The sequence below is a fragment of the Crassostrea angulata genome, chromosome 8 (assembly GCF_025612915.1).
Source record: "Crassostrea angulata isolate pt1a10 chromosome 8, ASM2561291v2, whole genome shotgun sequence".
NCBI lineage: Eukaryota > Metazoa > Mollusca > Bivalvia > Ostreida > Ostreidae > Magallana > Magallana angulata.
Window position 1 is genome coordinate 25,335,004 of NC_069118.1, and position 16,642 is coordinate 25,351,645.

The 16,642-nt window shown below is 32.7% G+C and overlaps 1 protein-coding gene across 2 annotated transcripts; it reads left to right on the forward strand.

Moving 5' to 3' along the window:
- The first annotated feature begins 908 nt into the window (after positions 1–908).
- LOC128159340 (copine-8-like) lies at positions 909–15,211 on the forward strand. Of its 2 annotated transcripts, none has more exons than XM_052822398.1 (20): positions 909–1,154; positions 3,437–3,524; positions 3,717–3,820; positions 7,239–7,278; positions 7,739–7,815; positions 7,978–8,006; positions 8,209–8,237; positions 8,545–8,648; positions 8,948–9,052; positions 9,273–9,314; positions 9,600–9,672; positions 10,066–10,119; positions 10,851–10,912; positions 11,309–11,461; positions 12,335–12,407; positions 12,731–12,858; positions 13,177–13,279; positions 13,379–13,436; positions 13,638–13,711; positions 13,881–15,211. In XM_052822398.1, the coding sequence occupies exons 1-20, from the start codon at positions 1,084–1,086 to the stop codon at positions 14,229–14,231; spliced, it is 1,818 nt and encodes a 605-aa protein (XP_052678358.1). In that variant the 5' UTR covers positions 909–1,083; the 3' UTR covers positions 14,232–15,211. The 2 variants fall into 2 exon arrangements, with proteins under 2 accessions (XP_052678358.1, XP_052678359.1); XM_052822399.1 differs by having other exon boundaries at positions 912–1,154; positions 9,603–9,672.
- Positions 15,212–16,642: the final 1,431 nt, after the last annotated feature.

Consider the following 16,642-nt stretch of genomic DNA (forward strand, 5'->3'; position numbering starts at 1 on the left):
TAATAAAATACATTAACTTTAGTTAATACATGTACCTCTCATTGATAAACTGGCTCACTTACTGTAAGCACATCATGCACATTAAAAACCCAAAATTTACAATGCTACAAGCGCATAATTTAATTTTTATTAAGCAATTAATTTCTCTCTCCATTTCAAATTTCTAAGCAATTGATTTCCCGCTCTATATCAATTTTTGTTTTCAATATCTATATAAACAAATTTCAATTTTATTTATGTTATATAATTAAATTTTCATATTTCATAGCAATTCTCAAATTAAAGGGGCATGGTCACGATTTTGGTCAAATTTTATTTTTCTGCTTTTATTATTTACAATCATGCTTTATGAATGCATTTCTAATGATCAAATGAAATTTGGGTGCCAGTCGATGAGTTTTAAGCAAGATACAGGGCTCACAATTCTCAGTTATCATGTAAACAAGGCTCGTGCCCTGTTTTTGTTTACATATGTTCAATATACCAGTAAAAAAATCTTTTTCAAGATGATTTGTCTATATTCTTGTTCATTTTAAGCATTTTGATAAATAAACAGTTCCTAACAATTTATTTAACATATTCATTTTAGGTCTAAAACCCAAATTTTCACTTCAACATTCAAAATGTAAACAAAAGCTTTGTTTACATAGAGAGGAATTGTAAGCTCTGTAACTCGCTTATATCTCAACAAATGACACTCAAATTTTGGTTGCCTATTAAAAATGCCTTATTGAAGCATTATTAACATTAAAATCGAAAAAATAATTTTTGACCAAAATCGTAACCATGCCCCTTTAAATGAAGCACTCACGCACTTCGTGAGCGAAGCTCATGGCTGGTTTCTTACTTATTTTGACTCTAGGTATTATTTATTGATAAGATTGCCGACTCCTGAAAGATGGGTTTTACAATTCAACTTCCCTCTTCCTCATTTTCCGGAACTGTCAACACTCCGTATTCGTTTTGGGGTTTATCATGTTTACATCTTAGCGGAAGTGAAGAAGTGTAAACATCACTGCTACTGGTACATTTGTAAATCAGTTTGGTGTCGCCACATTAGTGCACGCTCAAAAAGGACGCACCATGGCTCAAGGATTTGTGCCTGGGTCAGCCGTGAACCCTTCCACCCAAGTAGAAATAAGTGTGTCATGCAGGTAATATATGCAGTATGCCTATATGGGAAAACCCTCCTCCGGCTCCGAAACATAATCGACACTCCCATCTTCATGTCCTCATCAATCATACATAGTTGTGTCAGTGTTGTTGTTATTATTTTTATAGAAGTGTACACGTTCAGAAATACTAAGGATTCCAGTCTCCATCCACCCGATATCTGTAACAGGGAATGAGCACCGAGGGTGGGGGAAGGGGGGGGGGGGACTTGTTTGGCACTCCTAGGATTGTATATTTTGATAATGTCGAACACAGTCATGTTTAAGAAGCAGGGTTGGCCGGGAAATACCAGTGCTGGGAATTACCGACGGTAAATACCGGTATTTCCCGTCCTGGTAAATACTAAAGATTTTCACTAAACTGGGAAATACTGGGAAATACAAATTTATAATCTTTATTTCTTTAATTTGCTCAAAGAAAAATGTATGTTTAGGATATAAGATATTAACAATAAGCATCAAAACACAATTTAGCATACTTTGCCATTTCACTGTCAGTTTATGAATCTTAAATTCACCAGATCACCTCTTCCAAAAGAGTCTATAGCTGCTAAAGATTAGTCTAGCTTTTTGAACCCCAAGTTAAGTGTTTTACAGATTTATAATTCAAGCACAAAATAAACTGTTATAATTACTGTAGGTGTTACAAGTAACAATTAAATAACCACACATGTTGTTTTAATAAATTATTGACTCTTGACAGTTTTGTGCTCCTGTTTTGGGGAGATATATACTATGAGTGGCGCTAATTGGCTTGTCAAGTTTGTTGCATACTGAGGTAGTGACACAAGTCACACTTTATTTTTCATAATTTTCTTGGCCCATTTTCACACACACAAAATAACAGAAAATGGAACTTTTGATTTTATGTTTATGATAACTGTATAGATGCTCCTATACCTGACTTAAGTCTTAAATATAATAAAAACAAATTAGAATGGTGTATGAATGAACCATGTTTGGAATAATCATAAAAGGATAACAAATGCATAACTGGTCGGTCAGAACTTCTAAAAATCAAATGTCATAGCTGACAAGGTGTACTATTGTCTACATCCCAACAGATTTGATTAAGACTAAGTATGAAGTACTATAATATGTAATTGTACTTTATTTCCCAGTATTTCGCGGGAAATACCAGTAATTCCCGGGATTTACCAGTATTTCCCACTGTCCTGGGAAATATGAGTATTTCCCGCTTTTTTGCCAACCCTGTTAAGAACGGTTATAATATGGTACATGTAGACAATTCGATACAATTCAAAGGTATCTAAAACATATTATTAAAAGTAGTAAAAACACCATAGATACTACTAAAGACTACTAGATTATAATGGGGAGGGGAGGGGGGGGTGTTAAAGCAGGAAGTCTGTCATGTACATGTACTGCAAATATGTTCTTTGTGGTGTTTTGTCAGCAGTTGAAATTCAGGGGGCAATGCAAGGGGTTTTGACTTGCCCCCATATAGAACTGCTCCAAATGTTAATTTTTCAGAAGTACTGTAAACCCACTTTTATTTGTGACGACTTTATTTCATGATTTACTCATGCAAGAGTGTTTCGGGACAACCAGATTTCACGATCAAGTCATTTCCAGACCCGTTTTTTATAATAACTAGACGACATCGCGGCGAGAAATAATCGCTACGACGAGGCTCTCGCACACCTCGCAAAAATTTCTCGCATGTGAATAAAAGTTGGTTAACAGAATTATTATAATACACAGTATTATAATACATGGAAAAATATATTGCATCTGATTCAGATGTTGGTAATTTCGTAATACATCGACACAGATCCATTCAGGTTCACTGTCATTGTGGGTGAGTCATGATTGTTCAAACTGATATTTCAAAGTGACAGGAGTTTCCAAAGGGTTCTCTCATTTTAAAAATCTTCAAAGTGACTAGTGTGAGGTTAAATGCATGAACAGTCAGTGAGTTGGAAGGACATAATTTTTATGAAAGTTAAAACAATATTAATTTTCATTTACAAACAAATCAATGAAGAACCAGTACCAACTAATGTTATTATTAAATTTGCAAAACACACTTTTTATTGTATTGGACATGCAAGAAAATATCGATACACAGCTATCATATAAAATGAATGTTGTTGTGTGAACACAATTTTATTTTTCTATTTCAAATGAACACTGCAATTTTAGTAAATATCTTATAATAGTATTCGTAAACGTAATATGTCAAGGGATCGATAATAGCAATCATGGTTCTAATTTGTTTGTTATTTTATTGCATTCACCAGAAATCTTCAGGACAAAGATACATTCTCCAAATCCGACCCTATGTGTGTATTATTCACCAAGGATGTGAGATCTGGGTCTTATCATGAGGTAAGGGTAGTGGCCAGGTACAGGACTACATGTAGATAGCTTTTACATGTTAAATTATTTTGGTCCTCTCCACAAAATATTACTGTGTTAATTAAACAGTCTTGATTGCATATTCCAAACCATCTGTATGTGCTTGATATTTTTCTTTTTTAGATGTGGTTTAACAAACAGTTAATTTTTTTTGGTTCACAGTTTGGTAGAACAGAGATGATAAAGGACACACTAAATCCTGACTTTGTAACCAAGTTTGTGATGAGTTATTTCTTTGAAGAAAGCCAGAAACTAAAATTTGAAGTGTAAGAATACCAGCATACACAGGTTTCAATGAAAAGACCACATACATACCCAGAAATCGCGGTGCGTCTTTTTACCCCAATGAACTCCAATGAACCCCAATGATACCCCAATGATACCCCAATGAACCCCAATGATACCCCATTGAACCCCAATGATACCCCAATGAACCCCAATGATACCCCAATGAACCCCAATGTTACCCCAATGATACCCTAATACACCTAATGATACCCCTATGATACCAAATGATATCCCAATGATACCCTAATGAACTTTGAAATATTAATACCCCAATGAAACTAAATGTGTGCATAGTTAAAAGATCTTCCGCGCAAGCGTGTGAATAAACACCGTACATGTATATAATTAATATCAAGGTGGTTTTTTTTCCCTTTTTGTTTTTGTTCATTTTTGACCGAAAGTTTTCTAAAAAAAAATTTTTAAACTATTCTTTAAAATTAAAATAAAAAATCCAAACCATGGCTGAATATTTAGAGGAGCTGGCAGGGTTTTAAAAAATCCACACTGAAATGGATGATATATTCAATTTGTTTCAATGTCAAATTTCTCTATATTTTTTTAGATAAGAATTTATAGCAATTGGGGAGCAAAATTAAAAAGCAATTGGGGAGAGAGGGGGTTATCTCATTCAACTTTCCTTTTTCTGCATTCATCATTTATTCGTAAAGACGTATATGGGCAGCGGAAAGGGCAAAAAATACAATTTTACAAAATCAACGATAAACTAAATTCAGCAATCTAAAATAATATTATCAACAAGTTGCTGTCCTTTAAAAAAGGACTACAATACGTGGACCATTTGCATGTGTTTCCAACGAAAACGTGATTTCAAGCCTTAAGATTATCAGAGATTCCACCGACTATAGCCCTCTGCTTTTAACCACTTTTGTATGTTGTATTACGTATACATGTATGTATAGCCCTGACTTTTTATCTCAGAATTTAAAGGATTCATACTTCTAAAATAATTATGATCTATCTATGAATGAAGTTTGCATGTATAGTATCAGGCATTCGGTGAATTCTACTATTTGCGCACACATTACGATTCGCACTACTTTGTTACAGCTTTGTGTAAATTTAAAATTTCATATTTTGATGCATTTTTCTTGAGATTTAAACTTTTATAGCGACATAATTATTCAATCATACTTAAATGCTTAAAAAAAATTAATCGGGAAGTTCTCTAGCCTCGCCTACTATAAATGTACAGTTAAGTTACATGTGTATTCGGAAAACAACAAAACATTGCAAATTATGCTATTTGATGCATAACATTAATTTATTTCATAATACTGATAGTTCATATCACATGCCAATCATTTCTTTAAAAGGAATACTTTGTTTCTGTACTGTTTACCAACCACTTTACAATTACAGCGCCTTTGAACTTATGTGTGCATATGGCACGGAATCCCGATCCCGATTCAGATAAACGTGTGCTAGCCTGGTTCCCTGAGCTACCCATTACGCACAGGAACCAGGCTAGCACATGCGCAGGCTGAATTTTCCCCATAGCATCCGGTTTAACCTCGCTTATATATTTTCTGCGTGGACCTCAGGGTCCACGCAATGACCATAAGTGCAAAACCAACAGTTTTCTTTGCAAAATAAATGTTCATAAAATCAACCAAAGATATCTAAATACAAATCAAACACAAAAAGTAAAACCAACAGACATAAATGTTAAACGAACATACATCAACATGAAACAAGCGGACGCACAAATAAAGGCCAGGTGGCGTTTTTTGGGAAGCAATTTGCGTCATCGATTATTGGAATCCGGGATGGTTCGCACCCCATTGATCTTTCACTAAAGACTCGGATTTCGACGACAATACACATGTTCATTTATCAGATTTCTGTAAAATCAATTTTCTCTGCATGAATACTTGAACTTTATTCCAAAGAAAACCGGTGCGTCTTTTTACCCGAATGAACCCCAATGTACCCCAATGATACCCCAATGAACCACAATGATACCCCAATGATACCCCAATGAACCCCAATGATACCCCAATGATACCCCAATGTTACCCCAATGATACCCCTATGATACCAAACGATATCCCAATGAACCCCAATAATACCCTAATGAACTTTGAAATATTAATATCGCAATAAAACTAAATGTGTGCATAGTTAAAAGATCTTCCGCGCAAGCGTGTGAATAAACACCGTACATGTATATAATTAATATCAAGGGTTATTTTTTCCTTTTTGTTTTTGTTCATTTTTGACCGAAAGTTTTCTTAATTCTATTTTTTAAAACTATTCTTTAAAATCAAAATAAAAAATCCAAACCATGGCTAAATATTTAGAGGAGCTGGCAGGGTTTTAAAAAATCCACACTGAAATGGATGATATATACAATTTGTTCCAAGGTCAAATTTATCTATAATTTTTATTACTGTCCCAAATAAGAACTAGTAGACTAATTGTTCTCGAACAATTAGAGGTCTTTCCACCTCATTTTTTATGTTTTGTTGCAATATAATCAATAAAACATTTTCTCTGCGTAACTTTGTAGAAACAAATAAAAAACTTAAATATGGGAATTTTTTTTGTTTGACCTTGATTTTTGACCTCTATGTCACATTGACTGGTAAAGGTCAACATTTAGTTTAAAGAGGATTGATGACCCTACGATGAAAGGTTCAAAAGTTTTAAGTGTTTTTAAAAAAAAATAAAGAAACAGTCAGGGGCAATAACTGCTAAATAGCGAAAACAATTTTTTTGTACAATAAGGGCAATAACTCTATAACTGTTTCAAGGTAGGGGCTGAAGGGTTAAATTTTGAAATATCTCATGAATTCCTACACAATCCCTTAAAAGTTTTTCTGTACCATCCTGTATCATGTTGATACATAAAATTCATTAAGTGTATCAATTATGAACATACTCAGTATCATTTGGGTATTTCAAAGTTCATTGGGGTTCATTGGGGTATCATTGGGGTTCATTGGGGTATCATTGGGGTTCATTGGGGTATCATTGGGGTTCATTGGGGTAAAAAGACGCACCCCAGAAATCGAATACCTTTGTCAGGGCAGAGGTTTAGATAACCATGCATGCATTATATGATTCAAGAACCATTTTGTAAATGAAAATTACTCAAATAAACCATATATTATAAAGCCTGAATAAGATTACAATCATTATGCCAAAAACCCCTTGGTATCTCTAGGCAATTAGCCTTTATTTTAAAAGAAAATGGTAAAAATTGGATATCTTTCTATAGACTTCTAAATTTGTATGAATTTATTTTCTTTATTTACTCTATAAAGTTAATAAAATTGATATAATGAATTACAGTTTACATTTACAGTGTATATAATGTAAAAATCTGTAGTATGAGCTTTAATTAGCATTGTTGTCTTGATATCATTTTTTCAGATATGATGTAGACTCTCCTAAGCAAGCTCTTTCATCTCATGTAAGTACTTTAAAAAGAATAAGGAATCATACTTTAAGTATTATGAGGTGAGACATGTAATTCTGGTCAGGGCATGTTCAAAGCAAATAAAGCCCTGAGGCCGAAATTATCACCTCATAATTTTCAAAGAATGATTCCTTATTCCTTATATAATTTTAAGCCAATGTACGATTAAATATTTGAGTATAAATAAGCAAACCCAACTTGCGCCACAATTATACGTCATTTGGGTTTTATAGTACATGTACAAAATCGATTTGCACTGTTATCACAGGCAAAGACACTGGAAAATGTAAATATATGTACGTAAAAATTATGAAATAGTTTTTATTTACGCTCTGTCAAAAAATTTGATCCTCTTCTTTGCAGGATTTAAAGTCTGATATTCAGCTTATTTGGTTATCTTTTACAGAATTCACAGGAAAGTACATTGTAAATTCATATTCATTTTCATCTACAGGATTTCCTGGGAAGACTGGAATGTACTCTTGGTGAAATAGTAGGGGGTTCTAGTGGGAGAATGGATGCCAAGCTTCAGTTAGTTAAATCAGACAGTATATATTATCAATTTTTAATCATCTTGATGTGATTAATTATCATTAGTACAACATGTACAAAGTATTGATGTACTAAATGTATAATGTAGCTGAAATTATAACTTCTTTAACCTGTAAAGAAATTTGATCTTCAAAATTGTAGGGGTGCCAGTGGAAAAGGACAGATTATTGGTAAGTTGATATTAGGCAGAACTGAGTTAAATTTTTAAAAAATGCCTAGATCATTATACGAAACATGTACTGTACAGAATGTTCAGTCCCCGGCAATGATTTAAGCTTTCAAATTCTTGATGTAAAAAAAGCTTCCTTGATATTTTGTTCATTTCACTTAATTTGGAAGGCGCTTAAGAAATTTTCTTTTTGTTGATTTCAGTAAGAGCCGAGGAAATGAGCTCTTCTAAGGTATGAAACTTTTATTGTTATGAAAATGCTTGACTACATATGTACAATGATTGAGAAAATATTTTTGCCAAAACACATTCTTTCCCTGGACATATTCTTTCCATATCTATCTATTCATACCCCCAGTGCATGTATATGGATAAATTTTGGACATGTTAGAATTTAGAATTACTAAGTGAAATTGGTTTACGTTTACTAGGATAATTGTTTCTATAGAATTGCATCTTATGTTAGTGTCTATTATAATTATCATTTGCATTTTTTCCCCCTAAATTTTTACAATCTATTGGTGTTTTTTTTCCTACAGGAACTCCTCACTCTTCACTTTAGTGGGACCAAATTAGATAAAAAAGATTTCCTAGGAAAATCTGATCCTTTCCTGATCTTCTATAAAGCTAATGAAGATAACAGGTTTGTACTAAGAAATTTTTCTAATTCTTTTATGTTTTCTTTAATTGAAGAATTTCATTTTTCTTCAGATGTAAAAAAAAAAAAGGTTCAACGTTTAGTGATAAGGTACAGTCACTTACGATTCATACCTAATACACACATTTACTGGACAGGTTTAATAATTTTCTAGTTCTCACCAAATGACTCTAAATTGTAACTCAAATAAAAAGCATGCAATAAATGTTCATGGCAACACGATAAAGTTGAAGTTTGACTTTTGACCTTGCACTTACTTATATGTGAGGTTCCTTTTCCTGCAGTTTTACAGCAGTCCACAAGACAGAGGTGATAAAAAATACGCTCAACCCAACGTGGCGACCATTCCAGATAGCAGCCGCAAAATTGTGCAGTGGAGATTATGATAGGTATGTATACTTGCATGGCCTTTTACTTTACTGTGTGTGTGTGGAATAAAAGTACATACCCGTACATGTACCTCTTAACCTGAAGTAAGGCTAAGAAATAGGGACATGTGTATAGAGAAGTCCAGATTGGATAAATTTCTGTATAGAGATAATGATAATACCAATGCATTTTTAGTCCGTAAAAATAGTACTGAATGTTTGATGATTTTTTTTTTTGTAGGACTGTGAAAATAGAATGTTATGACTGGGACAGTGATGGAAGGTGATTTTATTATTTGTTATTAATATCATTTTCTTAGTTAAATGTGAACTAAATGAACCATCACTAACAGTCAGAGTGCAGAGTGTACATTTCATGAATTAAATGTACATGCATGCATAATTTATTAGACCCATGATCCATCATTGCAAACAACTTGCATCTTTATTAATGCACATCAAACATATAAATACTCTCCATTCTCAAAAACAGTCTCATAGCATGTAAAAAGTTAATTAGGTCTTGCTGTTTTACAATTGACATAATTGGATCTCTGTTTCACTTTAGCAGCCATGATTTTATTGGAGACTGCACTACCAATGTCAGGGAACTAACAGAAAAACCAAACCTAAGCTTTGAGGTAAGACATGTTGAAAAACTGTGGCATGATTACAGAGCCCATACAATCTGGAGAGTAAGATAACTGAGAATGGACATTTTTGCATTATTTGGAGAATCTCCTGCTGATCAGAGCAAACAATCATTATAAACCACAGAACATGTACATGTATCACTATGTGTATGTAATGTAGTTCTGTTGTCTTTTTCCAATATTTTACATAAAAAATAGAAAGAAAAAAAACTTCCACAAAATTCATATGATAGAATTTTCAATTAAAAATGAAGAGAGTGATTGCACAATACTGAAACATGAAGAGAGATGATGTGAAACTAAAATCTGTTTTATGTAATGTGCATGGAATATGCATGCATATCGGCTACTCTATTGTTACTACATGTGAATTTATTTCAGCTGATAAATCAAAAGAAAAGAGCTAAGAAGAAGAGCTACAAAAATTCAGGACAGGTAAATTGTATTTCATTTTACGGAAGCTGGATGGTGCTACAAATTACCCATCAGATCTTCCTGCAAATTTGAAATATGATATCTATTAGTATAAACTTCTATCTAGTAAAGGAAAAATTGAAATATTTTTCTTAAAAATTGAAATATTTTTTGGTATCCTATTACAGAGCTTTTGTCTCAAGAATATCAATGCATGTATGGTCTTAAAGTGACCATCACCATCAAGCTCTATTTATTGAATGAATTTTTGTCCCATGTGTAAGAATGTATATCAGATTATTAAAGCCATTTTTAACATGAGCTTGGACATTTGATGGGAGGTTACTATTTACCAGGTAGTTTGCCCATCAAAACAAGGTGTCAAATATTTACTTCCTGACTTCTAATTTGCTACAGTGTAAGAAAAGCTTATCAATATTCATAGACTGTCCAGTTAGGAAAGATCTGCTCTTTTATGTAAAATTGACACTGTTTCAACTAAAATATGCATTTCTGGATGAAGTCATACAACAGTCATTGCATTCAGATGTACTTATACATGTATCTATTAGCCAATGACAGGACAGTTTACCATGATTAGACCCCACCTCCCGCAAATCAGAGTTTGTCACGTACTGCCCATATTTCAAGCTTTTGTTAAAACGGCTCTATTGGGCAAGAAGAATAACATTTTAAAGGACTAACGGTAGTTTGTTTTTCATTTGTTCTATCCATTCATATTTGTTTTTCAGCTTCACTTACTCAGTGTCAAAAAAGAAATAAAACCATCATTTTTGGATTATTTGAAAGGCGGGTAAGTGCAACCAGAAAATAATAACGTTATAAAAGAAACCAAAATGATTAAGATAACATTCTATGCATACTGTAACCATTTAATTAGTATTGAGATACATATATATATACATGTACAATATAATGATTAAATGTAATAAAATACTCAAAACATTATCTCGAGCTAGATGTGACTGTCTATAAACTTTGAGATATTCAAGATACTGAGGGGAATATACTTATAAAATAAGTGGTTGGGACTTACAAATCACTTTGACATATCCATTTAGTTCGAGATATCAGAATTTGAGATATCGAGGTTCAAATGTTTAATGATAAATAGTGATAAAAAAAAAGGAACTATGACTGAGTTTTGATGTTTTAAGAGTTATATTCTTCTTGTTCTTTTTGTTTGTAGTACACAGCTGAATTTCACAGTAGCAATAGACTTTACTGGATCCAATGGAAACCCTTCCTCCCCCAACTCATTGCATTACATCAACCCCTACCAGCCCAACCAGTATATAGCGGCCATTCAGGCAGTAGGGGAGATTATTCAGGACTACGATAGGTAGGTCATTCTCTAAAACGGGAAGATATTAGGTTGTCTGTTTACATAAAGATATTTTTTAGATTGGATGGTACACATTCATCAGATTTGTAGTTTTGCTTGTCCCAAAAATTTGGAGTCAGTAATTGAAAATGTCCTCTTTTTTAGGGGGGTGGGGTGGGGAGGGGAGGTTTAAGATAGAAACACCCCAAATCCATGGAAATAAAGTCCTTAATCAACAAGTCATCATATACTTCAAGAAAGTAATATATAGGTATGATGTGTTAAAACAACTGTTACTTCTCAATATGGTCTTTTGCAATAATACACATAACATATCACTGTAACATATTATATTTAGCATATACTGTATTAAGCAGAAAAATGATTCTCCAGACTGGTTAGCCTGGGTTTGAATTAATTAGCAAATTTCTGAATCTGCTAAATACTTTTCTTTATGTATGTTTTACATTTGGTGATGTACTTGGTGGAAGCGACATTCCACTAAAAATGGAAATTGCAAATTGCATAATACACAGACACTTGTGATATGTTAATATGGAACACCACAGCTACCTTATAATAACTAGATATATATATATATATAAGATAAAAATAATAGATTTTGATAATTAATGTTAATGTTAATGTCTTCAAAAATAAGTTTTGAGTGACCACCTTCACATTAAAAAGCACCATCATATAAAAAAAGCAACTTCACATTAAAAAGCACTATCATATAAAAAAGCACCATCTTCATACATGTATAATAAAGCACCATCTTCACATGAAATAACCACAGCAAATATAATAAAGCAACATCTTCTCGTAAAATAACCACATAATGCAGCTATGGTGTTCCATATGTTAACAGTTTTCTCTCTGTTCTTACAGTGACAAGCTCTTTCCGGTGTTGGGATTTGGAGCAAAGTTACCTGATGGTTCTGTGTCACATGAATTTCCTGTGGTAAGGTTCCCTCTTGTATATACAGTAGAACATGGTTTTAACGAACATGCCTTTAATGAATTGGTGCTTACAGCGAAGTGAATTTCATTCCTCAAGACTTTATTACATGTTGCAAACTTAATGGATAAAATGAATTACACTTATATAAAAGTAAATTTGTGTGTCCCTGGGACTTTGTTTTAAGCGTGTTTTACTGTAAATGTAGATATGACTTCATGACCCATGAATATGTTCACACAGAAACAAATATCTTGCTCTTTATCTGGTTCCTATGAGAAGAAGATATTATATTATTTTTCAAATGTAAATATTTTGAATTGCAGACGTTTAATGCTGCCAATCCCTATGTTCAAGGAATCTCGGGTATTTTAGACGCTTACCAGAATGCTATCAGAAGAGTGCAACTTTATGGTCCTACAAATTTCTCACCTGTAATAAATCATGTATCACGGTATGAAATGGAAAATGAAATTCCGACTTGATTTGATTTTTTGTGTGCCTTAATAAATTACTACTTTAAGATTGATCAATATTTAAGGGAAAAAAATATTTTAAAAATTAATTTTAGATTTTTTTTATCAATTTTATTAAGCATATCTGAATCAATTGTTAATTTTTTAGCTGCTTTAAAAATCCAAGTCTCTTTTCAAAAAGGATGTTTACCAGTATTTTAAAATTGCAGTGTATTTGTATGTTCGCTAAAAGTGCATACTTTTTTTGGTCTGCTGTTGCTTCCATGTAAGGTGAATGTGCATTTATCGTTGGACAGGTTTGCGTCCTCTATAAGAGATGGCACCAACTACTTTGTGCTGCTAATTCTGACAGATGGAGAAATCACAGATACAAGGAACACCATTGATGCCATAGTCAATGTAAGCGCACATTTCAGGCAGTGCTTGCAATGTCAGTGAATGTTTCATGTCACATCCGTGCTTTTTCTTAAATTTTGCAATGCTTTCATTTTGTTATAGGCATCTCACTTGCCTCTGTCAATCATCATTGTTGGTGTTGGAAATGCCGATTTTACAGGTAATTCACTCAGAATTTTATATAATAAGTGCAGAGTCTGCTCACAAACACATTATATTGTAGAAGGAAATTTTTACGGTCATTTTAATTTTTATTTAATATTTATTATTTTTGGCTGATTTACATTGTCAAGCATTATTCTTTTTTTCTAAAGTTATACTTTAATTTGATAAGTTATACTTTAATTTGATATCTTTTCAGCAATGAACATACTAGATGCGGATGAAAAGAGACTGTGTTCAAATGGAAAATATGCTGCTAGAGATATTGTGCAGGTAAAATAAACAAACACACTTTAAGCAAATCTTATTTGTAGGGAAATCAAAATGATGTTTGCTGTCCATACCTTTATATACAAACTGTAATTGTCATTTGTAAAAACTTTTTGTCAATCTTTGGGTACATGTAGTATTTATACGTAATGTGTTAATATTTTTTTGCCAGTTTGTGCCCTTCCGGGATTTCATGGGGGGACAGTATGGAGGCAATGCTCAGATCTCACAGGCGGCTCTTGCCAAAGAGGTCCTCGCTGAAATACCTGACCAAGTGGTACAGTACATGCTAGCCAATAAGATTGCCCCCAAACCACCCAGACCAGATGTTCTTCTACCTGGGCAGAGTCAAGCCCCACAAAACCCACCACCCCGACAAAACCCACCTCCCGGACAAAACCCACCACCCCCGCAAAATCAGGGACCTATGCCATCCTGGGCTAGCCCCCCTCCTGGAGCCCCCAGTGCCCCTCCTCCAGCTGGAGGGGGTTCTTGTCCGTATCCTCAAAAAGGACCATGGTAAACATTAGACATTTATTGGTGCATATCATTTTCTTTCGCAATATTGTTGTCAGTGAAATGTGCTGCCTTTTTGAGGATTTGTTCTTCAACTTTAGGTGTTTTTTATGATGCAAGACTAAAGGGTACTGATTTATATGACTAGTAATTATGTATCAAATGTTTTTTTATTGATAGTCTTTTTTTAATGAAAAAAGGGTCCTTCTAAGCATTTTTTTCATGAATGTGTGAATGTATAAAGACAAGATAAATACGTGTCTGAAAATATAATAAATCTTTGATTGATAATAGGATTTGAAATGTATCGCACATAATGTGATTTAAGTTCCAAAGAACTGAAGGGTTAACACTGCACCTCTAGTTGAATTTACCTGTACCGTAAATGATATCCTATAACAAAATTTATGAGGTGACATTTTCTAAAAATATTTTTGCTTGTATTTATTTTTAAACAAAAATTTAAAATTTCTTGAAAGTTCAAAATTGAGAAAAACTGAAATGTTCCAAAAAAGAGAAAATTGTGGAAATAAAAGGTACAGAAGTTCAGATGATTTTAATAAATTCACAATACAACTGAAGGTAATGTTTTTATTATGGCATAATATTTTTTTTCCTATGAAAACACATTGAGTGTCAGGGAGGTATTTCAGTCGAAGATTATGATTTAAATCATAATATAGCGGAGAGTTTTTGACTTTGTTATTCATATAAGATTGATGCTCATTGTTCAGTTTATCCCTGAATTGACTATAGCTTCAGTGTAACGTGTTATACAAATTTACATGTGTATTTACAATTAGATTATTTTCTACTATTTTCCTGTTTTTACTGTTAGTTATCATTTTCTTTTTGTTAAGCTTGCATATCATAATGTTCAACGGTAATTAATAATATGTAAATATTCATTATTTATACATTGTAAATTGTAAATCATGTACAATGCACTGATATGTGATCCTGAGATAAAACGTGTTCTGAATTATTCTTGGATGTTTAGTCTGAAAGTGGTTTTTTGTTTATTTGTTTTTTTCTTTGGGGGAGGGGGCAGGGGATTTGAGAGAATACTCTAGTGTATGCATGTTGACCTTATTTGTCATGTATATTTGACTGTATATTAACTTTGTTAAGCCAAAGACTTTCTTACAATTAACATAGTATAACCTCTGTCACAATTGCGTTGTTATTCTTTTGTCTTTAAGTGAAAGCGAAACAGTATTCTCTAACATTGTCCGCTCCTAAGCAAGTTTCTATGACTCTTTAATCAACTTGAAGGAAGAATTTGATTATCATCACTGACTTCTGCTTCTATATATATGCATGTTAAAAATATGTATGTATGTTATAGTATTAGAATAGAGTTTATATCACTATATAGTATTTAATAATGTTTTTCAATGACTTTATTCAGTTACTTCAGTAACTGTTGTAAAACAGGGATATTTTATTCTGATTGTTAGAAGTCCCCCTTTCGATTATGATTTGTATAATACAATGTAGATATGACATTATGTTTCAAGGAAGTCAACAATACTTGAAAATTTAGATAGCAGGGAATCAGGCAATTTTAACTCGGTTTTACGAGTATAGTACTGTAGTAAATAACGCCCATTCAGTGATCACTTTGTAATATAAAAGGCGCCAATTACTTGATGTTTCAGTATTGGATTGCTTCAAGATTTTTTTTTTGACTAGGTAGGTCTTGCTTACATCTTGCTAAAATCAAAGGTACTCCGAGAAAACAAACATCAACAATAAATAAAATTTAATATAATTTGATAATGATAACGATTTCTGTGCATCTTAGCACATGTACAAGTTAAAGTCTAGTCATACTGCCATAATAATCAAGCGTTTTCCTTTTTGGATATAAAGATGCTATGCTCCTTGAAAAAACCCGCTAATGCTTTGATTTGAGGGAATATCATTTTCAAAATGGTACTTGTAATACTTTTTTTCATTTGAATTATGAATGTTAAAGATAAAAATGTTTTGAATTTTGCAATATTTATTGATTTTTTTTCTCTCATATCAATCAATGTTTGATAGTGGTTACTGCCTTTCAAATGGTTTTTTATTTTCATTTTTATTTTGTTATCTTAATCTCTTTTTTTAATATTCATATGCATTAGAAATAATGAAACCTTATTGAGTTGTTACACCTACGAATTCGAACATTAAATAAAAAACATCCGATGCATAATATTGAAAAAACATTTAGGTCATTGTTTCGATGATGTATTCAATAAGAAAAATATATTAATTACATTTTTTTTCAAAGTCAAAACATGGTAAGTGCTTCGAGCACGATTATATTTAATTCACGCTAACGGTGAGGTCCATATCATGTGAGGTCCATATCATTTTCCCTTGACTTAAAACTTATCATTATTAAGGCCCACCGACACCAACTTTCTC